This window comes from Hyperoodon ampullatus (genome assembly GCF_949752795.1).
Source record: "Hyperoodon ampullatus genome assembly, chromosome: 20".
NCBI classification, from domain to species: domain Eukaryota; kingdom Metazoa; phylum Chordata; class Mammalia; order Artiodactyla; family Ziphiidae; genus Hyperoodon; species Hyperoodon ampullatus.
The window spans coordinates 31,030,969-31,049,008 of NC_136933.1; the positions used below are offsets into that span (position 1 = coordinate 31,030,969).

General features: G+C 38.1%; 1 protein-coding gene across 7 annotated transcripts in view; it reads left to right on the forward strand.

The window, feature by feature from the left end:
* The window catches only part of WDR17 (WD repeat domain 17), a gene marked incomplete at both ends in the record, with an annotated part of 66,827 nt that overhangs the window by 39,188 nt on the left and 9,599 nt on the right, over positions 1–18,040 (forward strand). For 3 of the 7 annotated variants that reach the window (XM_079726687.1, XM_079726689.1, XM_079726690.1), the window contains 12 exons: positions 934–1,136; positions 2,439–2,588; positions 2,676–2,806; positions 3,778–3,903; positions 4,931–5,086; positions 7,103–7,167; positions 9,779–9,911; positions 10,383–10,474; positions 11,774–11,873; positions 12,689–12,828; positions 14,852–14,872; positions 16,892–17,003. In XM_079726687.1, the coding sequence (XP_079582813.1) occupies positions 934–1,136; positions 2,439–2,588; positions 2,676–2,806; positions 3,778–3,903; positions 4,931–5,086; positions 7,103–7,167; positions 9,779–9,911; positions 10,383–10,474; positions 11,774–11,873; positions 12,689–12,828; positions 14,852–14,872; positions 16,892–17,003 (1,429 nt within the window). Of the gene's footprint in view, positions 1–933; positions 1,137–2,438; positions 2,589–2,675; positions 2,807–3,777; positions 3,904–4,930; positions 5,087–7,102; positions 7,168–9,778; positions 9,912–10,382; positions 10,475–11,773; positions 11,874–12,688; positions 12,829–14,851; positions 14,873–16,867; positions 17,004–18,040 lie in introns of all 7 variants that reach the window. The other 4 variants (XM_079726686.1, XM_079726688.1, XM_079726691.1 and 1 more) reach the window with 2 other exon arrangements.

Sequence of the window (18,040 nt, forward strand, 5' to 3'; positions counted from 1 at the left end):
GTACAGTTTGGGCTGTTTGAATATGAGATAAATTTAGGTAAGAAAAATCTTACTTGGTGCAAGTAAAAGTTGTAGTATATAGTAATCACATTATCCAGTCCTGGTATAAAGGGGAAAAAGAAGAAAGGGGTCTTTTTATATATAGCAGAAAGAGATATGCCTTAAGAAATAAAATATGTGGTATGTCTTCTAATAGTGTAATATAACCTTTGGAGTATTAATATTTTGATATTTTTCAGGTTTATATAAATCTTTAACTAAAAGATTATTGTGAATTGTCCAAGCAGAGTTGGCATTTGGAAGTCTTTAATTGATCTTGAGTTCAAGTTGTCCTTCAGTAACATTTATACTCTACAGATTCAAGTAATATTATGAACCCATTTATATTTAAATTTTGTACTTGATCTGAGAGTGATTCCACAGACTAAGAAACTTATTTAACTGACAAAAACATGAAGTGTTTCCTGTGTTGATAAAAGCATAGATACACATTGATTTTTCAAATAATACCCAACATCATACATGCTGTATTTTCAAGTTATACAAATAATTTGAGTGCTCTTAAATTATTGTATACATGTTGTTAGTCATATTTTTCTTTGGCTTTATCTGCTCTGGATATTTTATTTTAAGAAAGCAACTTTTTAAACATATAAGCTGCAAAATCATATATTTAGTATCAGGGGTTAATGACCAGTAAAAGTAAGGAAAAAATATTGGAATAGGATGGCTCTAGCCTAGTTAATTATTCATTTTAAAATAAATAAAATTCATTTTTATTTGCTGTAAAGAAGAGAATCATAACATATATTGAAACATAAAATGTTTTTTCAATATACTAAGAAATAATCATTGTGTTCCATTAAGAATATGCTGATACTCTAGATAAATTATAACTTGAATGGTATTATATACATAATATTCTGTTTTCAGTTCTGTTCGAATCTGGGATTATACTAAAGACGCATGCATAAACATTCTTAGAGGACACACGGCACCTGTGCGGGGATTAATGTGGAATACTGAGATCCCATACCTACTAATATCTGGCAGCTGGGACTATACTATAAAAGTGTGGGACACTCGGGAAGGAACGTGTTTGGATACCGTGTACGATCATGGTGCAGATGTATACGGTAAAGTGTTTTTCATGTACTTTTAAATTTTGCTATATTAATGATTATAATTTCTGAGCAAGACAGTATTTTTGAAGAAGTCTTACAGTGTTTCATTTTGAAATAACATTTATCTTAGTAGAAAGTATACATGCTTACTATTTAAATATCAGAATACATAGAAGATAATAGAAAATGTCATCAGAAATAATCAGAAAATAACTCTTGTTAGCACTGTGGTGTCTTTCTCTCTATCCCTGTAGAGAAACATACACACACACACGCACGCACGCACGCATGCACGCACACACACAGATATACCCTTGCACGTATTCTCATGTATGGCTTGGATTTTTCTCCATTACCTTACCATCACCCCAAAGGTAAGTTGTAAAACAGGAAATCCTTAATAACTTAGGTATGACGTAGTTAGCCATTCCTTTACCTCTATTTTTGGATATTTGGGGCAATGTTTTGTTTCTTAATATAGTATGACGTTTTTTACTATAAATGAGTTGGGGATGGAAAATCAGATTCCTTACCTTTTGCACATGATTTTACTCTCATTTGTAGTACCCAAACCTTGATGGAGTTGAGTAGGGAAATGAAGAATCAAAAATGATTACTGAGGGCTTCCCTGGTGGCGCAGTGGTTGAGAGTCCGCCTGCCGATTTAGGGGACACGGGTTCGTGCCCCGGTTCGGGAAGATCCCACATGCCATGGAGCGGCTGGGCCCGTGAGCCATGGCCGCTGAGCCTGCGCGTCCGGAGCCTGTGCTCCACAATGGGAGAGGACACAACAGTGAGAGGCCCGCGTACCGCAAAAAAAAAAAAAAAAAAAAAAAATTGATTACTGAGAGCAGTTAACCCCAACCTAGTCATTGTATCCATGTGCTTGACGCCAGTGACCTCTTAGTTACTGCAGCGCGGGACTGAGTGTGGGAGAGAAGCCCATTTCCGGACATTCTAAAATGCAAGGTCCTCAAGTCTTTCTTTATCGTGTAATGAGAACGTCCACCCATCCATGGATCACTGTGTATTCCGTGGGTATGACAGTCAGCTTGCTGACACACCAACTGAAATGTAATTTCAACACTTTCATCCAGGACCATCTGCTTTCTAATAATTATTCAACTCTGTATTCATATCTACAGAAGATGCTAAATACTTTTTTTACATCCTTGTATTGTTTTCAGCCAAGACAGAAATGGTATCTAAAACACTTCTCCACAACTCCAGTTCTGCGGAAGGGTTAGGAGGTACACATCAATAAGACATATTTTTCAGTGCTTCCTTTAGTAAATGGCGTTATTTCTTCCATCAGGTTTAACATGCCACCCACGTCGCCCCTTCACTATGGCCTCGTGCTCCCGGGACTCGACAGTGAGACTCTGGTCATTAACGCCGTTAATCACTCCTTTACAAATAAATATTCTGGCAGATAGATCCTGGGAAGAAATTATCGGGAACACTGGTACAGAAACTCTGCATGTATTAGATCTTCTTTCTAAATACGATTTTATAAGCGCTGTTTTCTCACTGAGTTGTGTCTCTTCTCCAGATTGTGCTGTAGAACAAGGCATGCCTCCTCTGCTGTGTGGCAAAGTGTCAAGAGATATCAAACAGGAGATAGAGAAACTAAGTGGCAACCCTCGAGTGAAAAAACTAAGATGGTTTTCAGAGTGTTTATCAGTAAGTATTATAGGAATTAAATGTGAAAATTTCCCCTTTAGCCAAAGCGAATCATGACAACTTTTTGTCATTAAGTTATCACATGTTTACATGTGTCATCCCAGTGTAAGAAAGCAAATGGTCCATAAGATGTGAGGGCAATGAGACATTAAAAGAGAGACAGAAGGCGGCAATTTGCTGTTTCCACCCTACTAACACTGATAAAATCAATCATTGACTAATCAGCAGCATTTCTGACAGCCTTTAGGGCACTTCAGCTACCGATCTACCTCCTAACTTGTCAGCTGCTGCTGTGTGGTCTCCATTTGTCTGCTTTTATAGCATGCTTCCTAACCTTCTATTCTGGCCCTCGCCTTGATATTATTGTCTTTTATTATTGGCAATAAATCAACTTTTCCTCCTTAATTATTACTTGCACTTCAGAACTGCGTGTTTTGTTTTGAAGACCCTTTTCACCTCAAGAACTATTCGTGACCTTCCACATGATAATAGATAGCTGAGATTATTTCTGAGCTAACAAAATATGTAATCAAAAAAGTTTGCCACCGACCTTAAATGATTTTAAATTTAGTGTTATTTTATAAATTATAACAGTTTCTACTATATACATTTGAAAATATCCAAAATTTTCATATTATACCACACACACTTATAGACGCACATTTGTATATATAGAGGCTATTTTGTTGGGACTGTGGGTGATTCAAGGATCTTTTGCAACGAATAAAGCTTTTTCCCTCTGGTCCTCAATAGACAATTTGGGTGCATGCATTAATCCAACAAGGATCTCAGAGGGCCTAACAGACAAAAAAGCAAATGGAAACCAGAAACAATAAATAAGATAGAGTATAGTTATTATCCTGTTAATTTTTCAAGTTAGATATGCCTGCATTCTATTTTTAAAGGTGAAAAATGCTGTGGGGTTTTTAATTCATTATTATATCTTTGAATGTTCTGTATCAACTTTTTAGCCTCCGGGTGGCAGTGACAATTTATGGGACTTAGTTGCTGTGATAAAAGGGCAAGATGATAGCTTACTTCCTCAGAACTACTGTAAAGGAATAATGCATTTGAAACATCTGATTACATTCCGAACAGTAAGTAAAGTATGCAGATGTGATGTACTCAAACAAAAAATTGTTTTGCCTTTTCACTATTAAAATATGAAAATTATTTTTTGCATATATAATTAGAGTTGGTAGACTGAAGTAAGTGACCACTGAGGACATAAACCTTCAGTAAAAACTGATCACGAGAGTATCAGTTATTTTGGGAAGAGATTAAGGCAGCCATGGTTTTCCTAGGTTGAATCTCATGAAATTCTTCAAAGGTCACCGGGAAAGCCCTTGAAATGCTTTACCTTTACACTATTACCAGATGATTGTATGTATGGACTACTCTGATTTTTGTCTCAGAGTCCTACTAGGCTGTATTCTGGGATATATTTTATTAGAACTGATCATATTTTATCCCTTAATGAATTTCAGTACAAAACTACTAGTCACCTTATACATGAAGCGATATGCAGTTCCAACAATAAACCAGTCCTGAGACCAGAAAGAAGAAAAAGCTTTTATATTTGCAATGAAGTATCCGTGGGTGACTATTTAATTGTTAGACCATGGAGAGAATCATGCCAGGGATGTGGATTTGATGGTGATAGGGGGCAGCTATTTTCAAAAAGAAGTACCCTTTTCAATCACAAACTAAACACCTAATGACTGTAACAGTTACCTATTGATAGTATAGAAACCAATTAGAATAACTTTTAGTTTTTATTTTTAGTTATTTATTTATTTATTATATAGTTTTTCACCAGTTATATACCACTTTATCACTCACTACCTTTTGGCCTCTGGACTTCTGGTGAGTTTTAAGGAAAATGGGATTTAGCCTCTTCCCACCCACACCAGGCATATCCAAGCCCTACTCTTCACCACACCAAAATATTGTGTTTAAAGAGGTATTATATTTTATAGATAAAAAGCATTGATTTTAAAAAATATTTAATTTCCAGTGCTATATGCTTATAAAATATGTATCCGTATAATGCTTTTATAATGATCTGTTAGCACTAACTGTTGCATAACAAAATTTAGAAAATTTCATTCTCTTCTTAACCAGTCTGAAGCCCAAAAACTAACCACAGTCAAGATGTCTAAGTTTGGTGGTGGTATTGGTGCCCCTACTAAAGAAGAAAGACTGAAGGAAGCTGCTGAAATACACTTGCGACTAGGACAGATTCGGAGATACTGTGAGCTGATGGTCGAACTGGGAGAGGTAAAATGAGCTGTTAAAGCAAAACCAAGCAGTCTCACACGGTGTTCCAAGTCTCAGTTAGATACTAAATATCAAGCTTATCTTCTTCCAGGTCTGGTTGGTTCTCTGCCAATCTGATACCAGGGGTATATACCTCAGAGCAGTAGTTACCCAAGTGAGGTCCTGGCTCGCAGTATCAGCATGCCTGGGAACTCCTTAGACATGCATTTCCCACCCACACCTACAGAATCAGGAACTCGGGGGATGGAGCCCAATGACAGGTGTTTTTCTAAGCGCTCCAGCTTCTCTTCCCAACAAGCTAACCTGTGAGAACCACTGTCCTCGACTCTAGTCTTTGATTCCTAAAAAAAATTTAGCTCACCTTTGTATTTCCCCATACATTAGAGACAAACAATGAATTACTGCTTGATCTAAAATAATAAAGTGTACCATATAAAAATGTTATTTAAAAGGAATTGCAAACTAAAAAAATGTTTAACTTAGGAGCAGTGTGAAACTTTTCTTATGAAGAAATAAAGGTATGACTTAAAAGTAACTTATTTAACAGGGCACTTCTAGAAAGAATATCAAAAGTGAAGGAGAGGGCTTCCCTGGTGGCGCAGTGGTTGAGAGTCCGCCTGCCGATGCAGGGGACGCGGGTTCATGCCCCGGTCCGGGAGGATCCCACATGTGGCGGAGCGGCCGGGCCCGTGAGCCGTGGCCGCTGAGTCTGCGTGTCCGGAGCCTGTGCTCCGCAACGGGAGAGGCCACAACAGTCAGAGGCCTGCGTACCGCAAAAAAAAAAAAAAAAAGTGAAGGAGAAAAAGAATAAATAAATTTGGTAGAACAGTGGAATTCTTTATCTTTCTGAGTTATATATTTGGGTGTATATAATTTTAAACTATATTTAATTCCAATTTAATTCAAGATAATTTAATCAGGCATTTACTTATGGAACTAATAATTTTGTTGTTGTGCAGTTTCATCAATGGACTAAATGATCCAAAAAACTGTGCTTACAACCCTTTAGAAATATAGGTGTCCTTATAATTGTTCCTGATCACCACCTTACAAATAGCTTCTATTTCTGTAAAATTGATAGTATGAGATTAGGAAAACATTTATTCTTTTCACTTGCAACACATGTTTTTATTGAAGGAGCTTGGTGATTTTAAAGTTAATTTCATCTACATTTCAGTTTCTTTCTTCCATTCATCCCTACTATAATAAAGATGAATTTCCCCCAAAAACATGATTATAAATAATGTAGTGTTAAAAATTCCCTAACCTATTATTTTCAGGCTAATTACCAATTTTCTAGCTTTATTTGCAGTAGAACTTGTCTGTCTCGGAAAGCCTTAATTAATATGAAGTTTTGATTTATGTAGTGATATTTCAGAATATTTTCTCCTCAGTTCCCTTCTAGACTTGAATTCAGTGAAACCTGTGTCTTCAAACAACAGTCACAATCAGCCTTAATTGAACAGTGAGCTTCTTTTAGTAGTAGTCTAATTTTTTAAATATGAAGACAGGAATGTCAATTATAAAGGGAAAGATGACAATAAATAAAAATTATGACAATGAGTAGGGAAAAATAAAAATAGAAATAAATGCCGTGTTTGTTAAATATAAGTAACAGTGAAATAAAAATTTCAGTGTATATATGACTTTGAAAATAGAACATAGAATACCATAGACCAGATTACTCTGGTGTTGTGTGGGAAGGTGAGTTAGTATATTTTTCAAACTACATACTTTATGTACTACCCCTTTTTCCAACCTCCTTTCTTTTTCTGTAGGCTTGGGATTTTCCCTGCTAAATCAGGGAATTTATATATCTTATTTTATTTTAAACTATGGTAATACTTATACTCTAGGGAATGCATGAGATAGTATACAAAAAATATCCCTGGAAATCCAAACACTCTAATAAAAACTTGTATTATAAATATGAGTTCATTTTTTAAAAAGTCTGTTAAGAGTTAGCCCATACAATCAAAATGGGTATGTTTCTGCTTTTCTTTTCTCCTGTTCCAGTGGGACAAAGCCTTGTCAGTTGCGCCAGGGGTGTCTGTGAAATACTGGAAGAAGTTGATGCAGAGGTGAGGCAGAGAGTCTGTGTCCAAACAGATGTTTTACATTTTGTTAAAATAGAAGCAATATATAAATATGCTAGTACCCTTTGAGATTTTTTACTTTTATGTTGTTTTAAATGATAACTGAATTTCATATCTCCTGATACAGTAAATTAAACGAATCGGTTATAAGTCATTTGGCGTTCTTATATTTGAGCTGACCTCTGATAAGAACAGTGGTGGAAGGCAAATTCCCCCATGTTGACGGAGGAAATGACAGATCAGTCAGCATACTCACTGGTTAATGTATTGCTATTGAAATATAAGTGGTAAGATTTCTTGAAGGTTACCAGAAGTTTGTGAAATAGTCATTCCATAAATCATCTCAGAAATTCTCTCTGTGGACACTAATTCCTGCCGTGTCCTCTGCATGTGTACAAGGTAGTTCTGATGATGAAGAAGAGTTTTACCACTGAACAAGGTTAACCGGATGTCCTTGCTCTAGAATGTTATAAACAGGATTTCTTCTGAGGTGTATTGGTTTCCTAGGGCTGCCATAAGAAAGGACCACAAACTGAGTGCTTAGAACAACAGAAATGTATTCTCTCATGGCTCTCAGGTTGTCAGCAGTGTTGCTTCCTGCTGGAGGTTCCGAGAAGGAATCAGGTCCGTGCTTTCCCCCGGCTTCTGGTGGTTACCGACAGCCCTTGGCACTGCAGGCTCTGCTTAGTCTTCACATGGCATTATCCCCCGTGCGTCTCTGGGTCCAACTTTCCCCTTTTTTAATAAGGATACCAGTCATATCAGATTTAGAGTTTACCCTAATCCAGCGCAGCCCCATCTTAACAGTTATATCAGCAAAGACTCTTAAAGTCACATTCACAGGTACTGTGGATCAGGGCTTCCATCACGTATCTTTTGAGGGGGAAACATAGACTGCTCTCTGTTCTGTGCTATTCGTTTCACAAATATTTAGCGCTCACTATGTGCCAGTTACTGCACAGGACTATTTAATGAGTAATTACCTTGCTTCTGGCATTAAAAATGAAGTTTGGTTTTCGTTTCATGGGACATGGTTTAGAAAAAAATTCAACTGTAACTCACATGTACCAATAAAATCAATCAGAGACTAAGCATGAAATACAGAAGGATTAACGCATTAGCCGTGGGAAAGTGGACCATTCCCTAGCACCTACTTTCCCCAAATAAGTTAAGCCATAGCTAGCTCCAGCCCTCAGACTGCAGGCTCCTTAGACTAAGCTCTAAGAATCCAAAGTAATTCTAAGTTCATGTATCTTCTATCGTGTGTACAATTACTACACGATTGTAAATGTCATTGCTCCCACTGAAACCTTAATAAAGTCAGGTTAGCAGAGGGTATTTATTTCACAAAGCAATTTTGTTTCAACCTAAGAAACAACAGTCTTTTTCATGTATCTTTGAAAACCAACACCTGATTTTCTCTGCTCCTTAGTTCACATGGTGGCCAGAAAATCATCTCCCTGCAACTCCTAAGTTCGTGTTTTATGCATCCAGCCATTCAGAAAGATTGATCGGCAGTCTCTCAATCCTACTTCTGAATGCCCAGGAAGAGAATATTGTTTCTAAACAGCTATAACAGGGAAATCAGGGTCAGATGGTAAAAGCCTGGTTGTTAGGGAAAACTCCAGTGACCCCATGAACTGGAGACTGTTAACAGTGATCTAGGCAAACAATAATAAAATTGTTGTTTTATTATTAAATAAAAAAGTGTCTACTGCACCCACCCAAAGGTTGGCAATTGAAATGGAGTTTGATGCAGGTGCCAGCATAAATTAAATATACCAGATTAGTTTTCAGTAAAACTGAGATTAAACGTTAAGAGTGGAATTAACGAGGTTGGTCATTGAGAAAGTAATGGGGACTTCATACAGGAAAAGAGAAACAGAGACAGACAGACAGACAGACAGTGATGGATGTGGAGAGACAGAGACAGACACATGTATATCCTTCATAATCTCCAAGATCAGGCCCCCGCTTCCCCCTCGCATATTGGGGGAGAAGTTTTGCCTCGCTTGGGGCAAAACTTCTTAACCCTTTCCAGCATATGAGCACAGCAAAAACATAGCTGGTTATGACAGTGAGTAGGGAAAAAATAAAAACAGAAATAAATTTCATGTTTGTTAATTATAAGTAACAGTGAAATAAAATTTTATTGAATTATCCTTTTTAATGATTCTTAGGCTACTTGCATTTAGAGGCTCGCCAGTCATTGTTGTGCTCACTAAAACACTTAAAATTCTCTGTCTTTAGTGAAGTAGACACCCACATATGCATTAATCCAATTGAGAGTAGATGTCCCATCACACTTATCAGAAAGATATATTCCTTATTTTAATAGCTAAGCTACATTAATTTTAAGACCTGAAATGTTCAGTGCATTTCAAATATGAAAATCTGTAGTTTCCTAAGGGAAAACAAGTACTAACAGTGTTTACTATTTCAGAAAACTTTTGTCCTCATTATGTGATATGATCATAAATCTAAGTCTTTGTGGATTCTGATGCAAATTTTAGATACTTCAGAGAATCTCAGTCACACTGAGAACCTTGAAATTACTATGTTGTATTAAAAAAAAGCTTTGTTGTTATTTTATTAGGAGAGCTGATCAGTTAATCCAGGAAGATAAGGATGATGTCATTCCATACTGCATAGCCATTGGCGATGTGAAAAAATTAGTCCATTTTTTTATGTCAAGAGGTCAGCTTAAAGAAGCTCTGCTTGTTGCCCAGGTACGAACACGTAACGACACAGGCTGGACACACTGGGGGGGGTGCGTGTGGGAGGGGGAAGGTCATGTTCACGTGATGGACAGAGTTGTAGATGGCTTGGCTTCTGCCTACCTCCCGACCTTCTTTCTTGGACATTTCAGTCACCCTCTCTTTGCTCTGGCCACACTGAACCTATTTTAGATCTTTAAACATGCAAGCATCTCTGAACTCTGGCCTTTTCTTCGCTGCTGAACGTTGTATACACTTGAACAACTCTAGTAACCATTCACTTGAAGCTTCTGTTGATACAACAGAGTTCACGGGTTGGTTTTTTTGTTTTTTGTTTTGTTCTTTTTTTTAATTCTAAGGGTATCTCCAAATTGTATAAATTTCAAACATCATTTAAATATACTTTGTTCAAAAGAATATTCTGAAATGGGTCCATTATCAACAGTTAGCTACAGATTAACTAAAGATTGCATTAAATTCCAGGCTGCTTGTGAGGGAAATATGCAAACCTTCCATGTTTCGACACCTAAAGGATCTTCTTATTCTGATGATAACTACAAGGAAGACTTTAACGAGTGAGCGATTCATTCTTTGTTGGGGATCAATATTTTTTTGTGGCTGGTTTCCCTTTAAGGCAGTTCATCCTTCTTGGCACGTAGAGGACTTGTCTGTCTCGTGTCCTCAGCTGCATTTCTCACCACAGTCTTGTTCCATCGCAGCATCCATCCCTGGACGAGGAGGGAAATGTCAGGCACATAGACACAGCCGCCACACGTCTTATGTAGCTTCCAGAAAAGCAAACTGCATTGCAGTACAGAAATTGCATATAAAGCACCTAAAGCCTTAAAATCTGATCAAACCTGCTGGGGAGGAGAGGAAGTAAAAGTAAGATGTGCTGTTTATCAATGTTTCACCCTAGATTCAGCGTGGATGACATCTCCCTGACATCACTCAAAATCCATGACCCTGGTATTAGCATCTGGAACAACACCTAGGCCTCTTGACATATACACGCTACTATATATAAAATAGATTACTAATAAAGACCTGCTGTAGGGCACAGGGAACTCTACTCAATACTCTGTAATAACCTCTATGGGAAAAGAATCTAAAAAAGAGTGAATATACGTATACGTGTAATTGGTTCACTTTGCTGTACAGCAGAAAGTAACACAACATTGTAAACCAGCTGTACTCCAATACAATTTTTTTTTAAAAATTAAAAAAAATGAAATCCAAATACTTAACGTTTTTAAAAGAAATGGAAATTAGGATTCTCCAGCCTTTTGACCTTTTTCAAATCTAGTAATCTACCTTCCTCTGTGTCTTCTCTTAGCTCCTGTCATTGCCCTAGGAAAGAGGATATTTAAACTCTTAGGACACTTGACAAGTAAAAATGATCACAAAATTTCAGGCAAATAATGTGTTGGGACTACCATATTTCTTCCTGGTTTTTTGCTGTTATTCTCTGCCATTTCTAAACTTGGCATTTTAAAGATCTAACATTGCACCACCCCTGTTCCAGTCACCACCTAAATCTTGAAAAGTTTCTGTTCAACCTGTAATTCTTCTAAGATTAACTGCCCCTGTAGCTGAGGCATAACTTATTTGACGTAGGATGGGAAATTCTGAAAATTTGGCTTTTCTTCTGAAAAGGAGAAAAATTGCAGGGGAGAGCAGGAAGCCTATCAGCTCATCTGCTAAGAAAGACTGCTTTCCCGATTTTCCCCCCAAATCAGGCTTTCTACCTAAACCAAGGATGTAAAATTAAATCTTGTTTGATCCCTTAAGCAGCTTGTTATAAAAAGGCATCAGTTCACTTTTATGATGGAGTCCTTGTGTTTATATCCAGTACGTACACTTTTTCTTCCTAGACTCCTGCAGGAAGCCTGCAGAGAACTGGCGGAATGGTATTTTCAGGATGGCCGGGCAGTCCTAGCCGCGTGTTGCCACCTCGCCGTGGATAATATCGAGGTACATTTCAAAGTGGCTCATGTGAATGAAAGCTCTTAAGATATGTCATGATGTTTGAGGGGGAATAACACAGTGACTTTCTATGTAAGATCTGGATTTTGCATGCTTTCCAAGCCTGAGCCATTACATACCCAGTAAACACAGATAAACTCTACAGACTATGAGATCTTTTTATTTACAAGAGACGTATTTGTAAAAACCTAACTTTAAATATTTCATCATATATGAGAAGCAGTAGTGTGGTAAAGGGAAGAATCACTGGACTTGGACTCAGAATACCTGACTTTTGAAAGCAGTTATTTTTATAAATACTTTAGTATATTCTTCACAAGTTATGTTTTTGAGGTATTTTTCATTTGAGCCTCTAAAGTAATAGGAAACCATTAGGTAAAGATGTGGGTTCTACTTTGCATGTATCCTTAGCTATGTTGGCCTTAAAGGATAATTGATAGTCATTGTACAGTACCAAGGAAGACTTTAAGAATTAACTTTTTTTCTGATAGAGAGACTGAAGGACATGTTGAGGATACTGCAGAGAGACTGTTATTAATTAATCACAAAAATGTGAGCAGAGGTTCAAAACTCTTAAATTCTGACCTTATAAAATGTGCTCTGTGTCCCTTTATCAGCTTTTCCATCTGAAAACTGTAGTTGCCCTTACATAAGTACTGTAGGCAAATGTTACACTCAGTATTTTCTAAGAATAATCGATTACAGGTTAATACAACTTTATCTGCTTTATGAGATGAAATAGTGGAATGATGATCCTACCCAGCATCTATGAAACTGAAGGAATTCTTTTCTCATTGAGCAAGCTGGCTATGGCCTACCTGATTCGCGGAAACGAGCTTGAGTTGGCAGTCTGTGTGGGCACAGTGCTTGGAGAGCTGGCAGGACCCGCAACCCACTATGCCCTCGAGCTGCTGGCGAGAAAGTGCATGATGATTCCAACGTGGTGAGCATTTCTAAAGTCAAAGAATAGTTTCAGAGTGATGGAAGCATTTTTTGAAGATTGTAAGTTGGTCTTGATAAGGTGTGTGTTGGGAGAATATAGGAGCTCCTTTTAGATAAAGATAAGATGTGAGCACGAATTAAGAGTGAGAACCACCGTGGCAATGTAGCGAAATCTGCCGTCACTTATTCTAAAGTAGCCCAGTTGTAACGTTCAATATTTCAAACACAGAAAGCACCATGAGGCAGTAAATGTGCACTTCTTAAGATTCTCAGGACCACGCATTCCCACTTTTTAAATTCTGCATGTCTACACTCATTCTTGTCAGATCTTGAGTCTTAGTTTGAGGTTTAGAAAATAAAGTCACTTTTCTAATGGAGAGTAATAATAAAGCTCGTGTAGCCGGACACTTGGAGCAAACTTGGGCTGTGCTGTAAGAGGCAGACCCGGGAGAGTCCTGGGGGACCTGGAACCCCAGCTCACAGCAATTCTCCCTCACGTCTCAGGGCAGACAGTCCTTCATCGTGGAGGAAGGAGATGGTGCTGTCACTCACGTGCTTGTTGAATAAAGATGATTTTAGACCTCCGTCTTCTCTTTCCCCAGAACAGGTAGAACCTTGGGAAATTTCCACATAAGCTTGTTTATGAGGACTTTCACCTCTCCCCACTCCACACTCCCTGCACACAGGCCCCCGCTCTTACGATGCAGCTATACAGACGCCACGTCGAACACCACAGATGAGAATCATCCTCATCGCTAACGCTTCCGTACCGCTCAGTGTGCGCCGTGCACCGTCGTAAGCACTTACGTGCAGCAGTTCACTCAGAACTCTGCAGTAGGTGTTGATTTGTCTCTGGTCTCCATAAATGGTCGTGCCAGGACTCAAAGCTACATAAACTGGCTCCAGTGTTTGCATTCTTAGCTACTGTCTTAGTCAGCTGGGGCTGCTGTAACAAAATGCTCCAGACTGGGTGACTGATAAACAGGAGAAATTTCTTTTTCATGGTTCTGGAGAGTGAGAAGTTCAAGATAAACTGGCAGATTCAGTGTCTGATGAGAGCTGGCTTCCTGTTTCGTAACTGGCTGCGTTTTTGCTGTGCTCACATGGTGGAAGGGGTGAGGGAGCTCCCTGTGACCCCTTTTATCAGGGCACTAAATCCCATTCAGCACGGGTCTTCCCTCATGACCCTATAAGCTCCCAAAGACCCCAACTCCTAATACCATCCTGCTGGGGGTTCGATGTCAACATAGGGCTTTTGGGGGACACAGACATTCAGTCTATGGCAGCTATCTCACGACACCACCTCCTCCTCCAGGCTGAGTCAGAAAAAGAGCAGTGCTTCCCGGACTCCTTTTCTGTTGGATCTGGGGGCTTCAGAGAGATTCGGGAATCTCAGAGTTATTTTAATTTTTACCCGTATGTTACAGTGATGTAAGAGCTCCCTCCCCCATCAGAATGGACTGGTGCCCCACCGTCAGTCTCAGACTTAAGTGTACCTAAGGCAGACCATCCCTTGAGAGGACCCAGTTCCGTCCCTCAAGAACTATGGTAGTTGGCTCAGACCCACCCAAAAGCACGAGGTCTAACTCACACTACTTACCCACAAAGGTGACTGACTGACGCTGTGCCAGAAGTCATCATCTAATTCAAATACAATGTGATTACTTTTTTAAAAAAAAGTAAAGGTAAAAAGTAGCAAAACATGGATATTAAATTTTAAAGAGGTTTCAAAATCTTCCACCTGACTCTATGTCTTATTGCTTTTAATATAAAACAAACTTCTCCTTCCTTTTAACTCCCTCCAGGAGTCCTTTCTCTATATAGCCATAGATTTGTGTACCAGAAACCAGGATAAAGTTCAAATGCTGAAATACGTGGATCTGGCTTTTTTCCGGGTGAAATCTAATCCTAATGTAATTTTATAAACCGAGAACACTTCGTGTTTTTTACAGTTACTGGTAAAAGTTTGCTTTTTCTTGGTTGTCATTGCCTATTCATGGTATTCAAATTTATTTTCTTTTTAGCTTTCCATCCACTGGATACAGGTATTATCTAGTTTTATTAAAATCTTCAGTTAAAAATTCACATATTATTTTATTTTTAGAATACCAACTCTTTACTAAGAAATGATCACTAACTGTTTTTGGTTTATTGCTTTGCAGAATGCCAATTCATTTATATAGTTTAAATAAAACCTAACTACAAAGTAATGAGAACAGTTCCTATAACCTAGGTACAAAATCACTCATGATTTTATACTTTAAACCTGTGTAAAAAATGAACGGTGTGAGCTTCCCTGGTGGCGCAGTGGTTGAGAGTCCGCCTGCCAATGCAGGGGACGCGGGTTCATGCCCCGGTCCGGAAAGATCCCACATGCCGTGGAGCGGCTGGGCCCGTGAGCCATGGCCGCTGAGCCTGTGCGCCTGGAGCCTGTGCTCCACAACGGGAGAGGCCACAACAGTGAGAGGAGGCCCGCGTACCGCAAAAAAAAAAAAAAAAAAAAAAAAGAACTGTGGCTTTCTACAAAAAAACAATAATAACTAAGCAAATTAAAATGCCTGTTCTATAGTGAAATATAAGAGTTTGGATCATTTCGCTGGTCTATATCAGTATATAGAAATATATACACACATTTTCCCCTACTGGCATACTGAATTTTCAATAAATAGTGAATTAGCCTAAAAAGTAAATAAAATTAGCTAGAATTGCTGTAAATTTCTCTGTATCAGGATATGATTCTAGGATAAGAAAGTCAGACTTTTGGCTGTAGTTCATAGAAGTTAAAGTAGAATTTTAGCACAGCTTTTTTAAACACTATAAAAGCAAATGATAATTTCTATATTCTCATGGACATTATTAAAAACTGCTATTAAATGTTAGTATCAGAAAACATAAAGTCATACTTTTTATCAAGAACAGATGAATTGGGCTTCCCTGGTGGCGCAGTGGTTGAGAGTCCGCCTGCCGATGCAGGGGACACGGGTTCGTGCCCCGGTCCGGGAAGATCCCACATGCCGCGGAGCAGCTGAGCCCGTGAGCCATGGCCGCTGAGCCTGCGCGTCCGGAGCCTGTGCTCCGCAACGGGAGAGGCCACAACAGTGAGAGGCCCGCGTATCGCAAAAAAAAAAAAAAAAAAAAAAAAGAACAGATGAATTACTCTAATTTGGAACCTGTAAGAACACTCAAAGATTTACTTGCCCAATGATGACAGATAATTTGACACATACGAATTATCCCTATTCCTGTTCTTTACTCACTGTATTCTGATTAAACGTCTCCCTAATATTTTCTAAAATAATTTATTCACTTGAATGACCAATTTAGATTTTACTGAAGGCTGCACAAAGAAGGTGGAGGGGGCTTTACTCAGAGTGCACAGCACAGCCATTGTAACTTCACATTTGGAATACAAAGTCATGCTGAATGTCTACCATTTTCTTGAAAATTGAATAATAATATCGTAAGCCATTAAAAATTAGTGATTTCTCACTTATGAGGCATGAAACCAAAACCTCCTCACCTCGTGATTTTTAAAAATGATTTTATACAAAATATTTTAATGTAAAGCTGTGAAAGTCCACACATTTTTTAAATGTCTGATTTCAAAATGATCTATTCCATTGATTAAATCTTTAGAAAGCAAATCGGAAAACTGCATTTCTATCTTTGATTTCCACCTAAAGTTTAAGAAATATGCAGAATACCCATACATCTAAACTTATAATATCTAAATATCCATTAGTTTTTATGAGCTGGAAAATACAGTTGTCCATTGTTGGCAAGTGTAGCAAAAGTTGATGAGAATTAGCTTTCACAGAGTCTGCCTTATAATTCGCTCCAAAGAACACGTCTAATACTACTTAGTTTGGTTAGAGAATTATTCTATAATAACAAAAGTAATCTACATTTAGAGGAGTTTGTTAACTAAATAGGAAATTAGTACTGTTTATGTAAATAGAAAAGCAAGGGAGGTGTAATGAGTCTTCTTCCTTTGAAATAGTTCTAAAATGTTATTTTTAGGCGTTTTTTCCTCATTGACGTTTCCCCGTTTGTTCTGTGAATAGGAATTTGGCAGTTGATCTTCTCCTGATGACCCCTGATAGCGAACTACAGTTAGTAAAGCTCTGTGCTTTCTACCCGGGGTGTATCGAAGAGATAAATGATCTTCATGAGAAGGTATGCTGATGGTATTAAGTATTCTACTCTGGAATGCAGTGCTGTGATTTCATTAGCTTTAGGTTTGGTCAAATAGTGATGCACACAGAGAAATGAATATACGATCCTGTCAGAATCCCCTCATAAAGACAACAAAAATTATAACAATAAGGAAGAACATTTATTGAGTTTCTACTGTATGTTTGGAACTGTTCTAAATTTTCACATCTGTCTGTTACTTAATTCTCATGAAACCCTGAAAAGCAGGGGATACTGTTCCTAATTTGTAAAGAAAGTGAACTCAGAGAAGGTAAGGAACTTTTTTTTTTTTTTTTCCCGCGGTACGCGGACCTCTCTCTGCTGTGGCCTCTCCGGTTGCGGAGCACAGGCTCCGGACGCGCAGGCTCAGCGGCCATGGCTCACGGGCCCAGCTGCTCTGCGGCATGTGGGATCCTCCCGGACCGGGGCACGAACCCGTGTCCCCTGCATCGGCAGGCGGACTCTCAACCACTGCGCCACCAGGGAAGCCCGGAAGTTTTAACTAGTTAACGGTGGGGTGAGAACTTCAACGTTTGTAATTTCACATCCCAAGCCCTTTCCACTTTGCATCTTAAGGTACATGTATGCTAACTTTAAAAATAGGCAGTTTAGGATCTTTAAAAGAATTAGTGAAGTATAATAAAATTGGCATGCTTATTCTAAAGTGCTTTTTTAAAATGCTCCATTACGAATACAAGAATTTATATACCAAGATTACATACAAAAGCAATCAAAATGTTCAACAATAGGGAGATTGTATTAATTACAGTACATGTCTATATTTCATTGCTATTAATCCATTAAATATGTCATGAAGTTCTATTTTTATTGACATTGGTAGATGGCTATAAAACAAGTAAATAAAAAGCAGATGATAAAACTATGTACACACCATATGATTTTCATTTGGAAAATCAACTGTGTACATATTTATTTTATTTATAGCACAGTACAGTTCTTTTAAGAAAAAGACGATATAAATAAAACATTTTCTCATCTTTAACTCTCAAAATAACAGA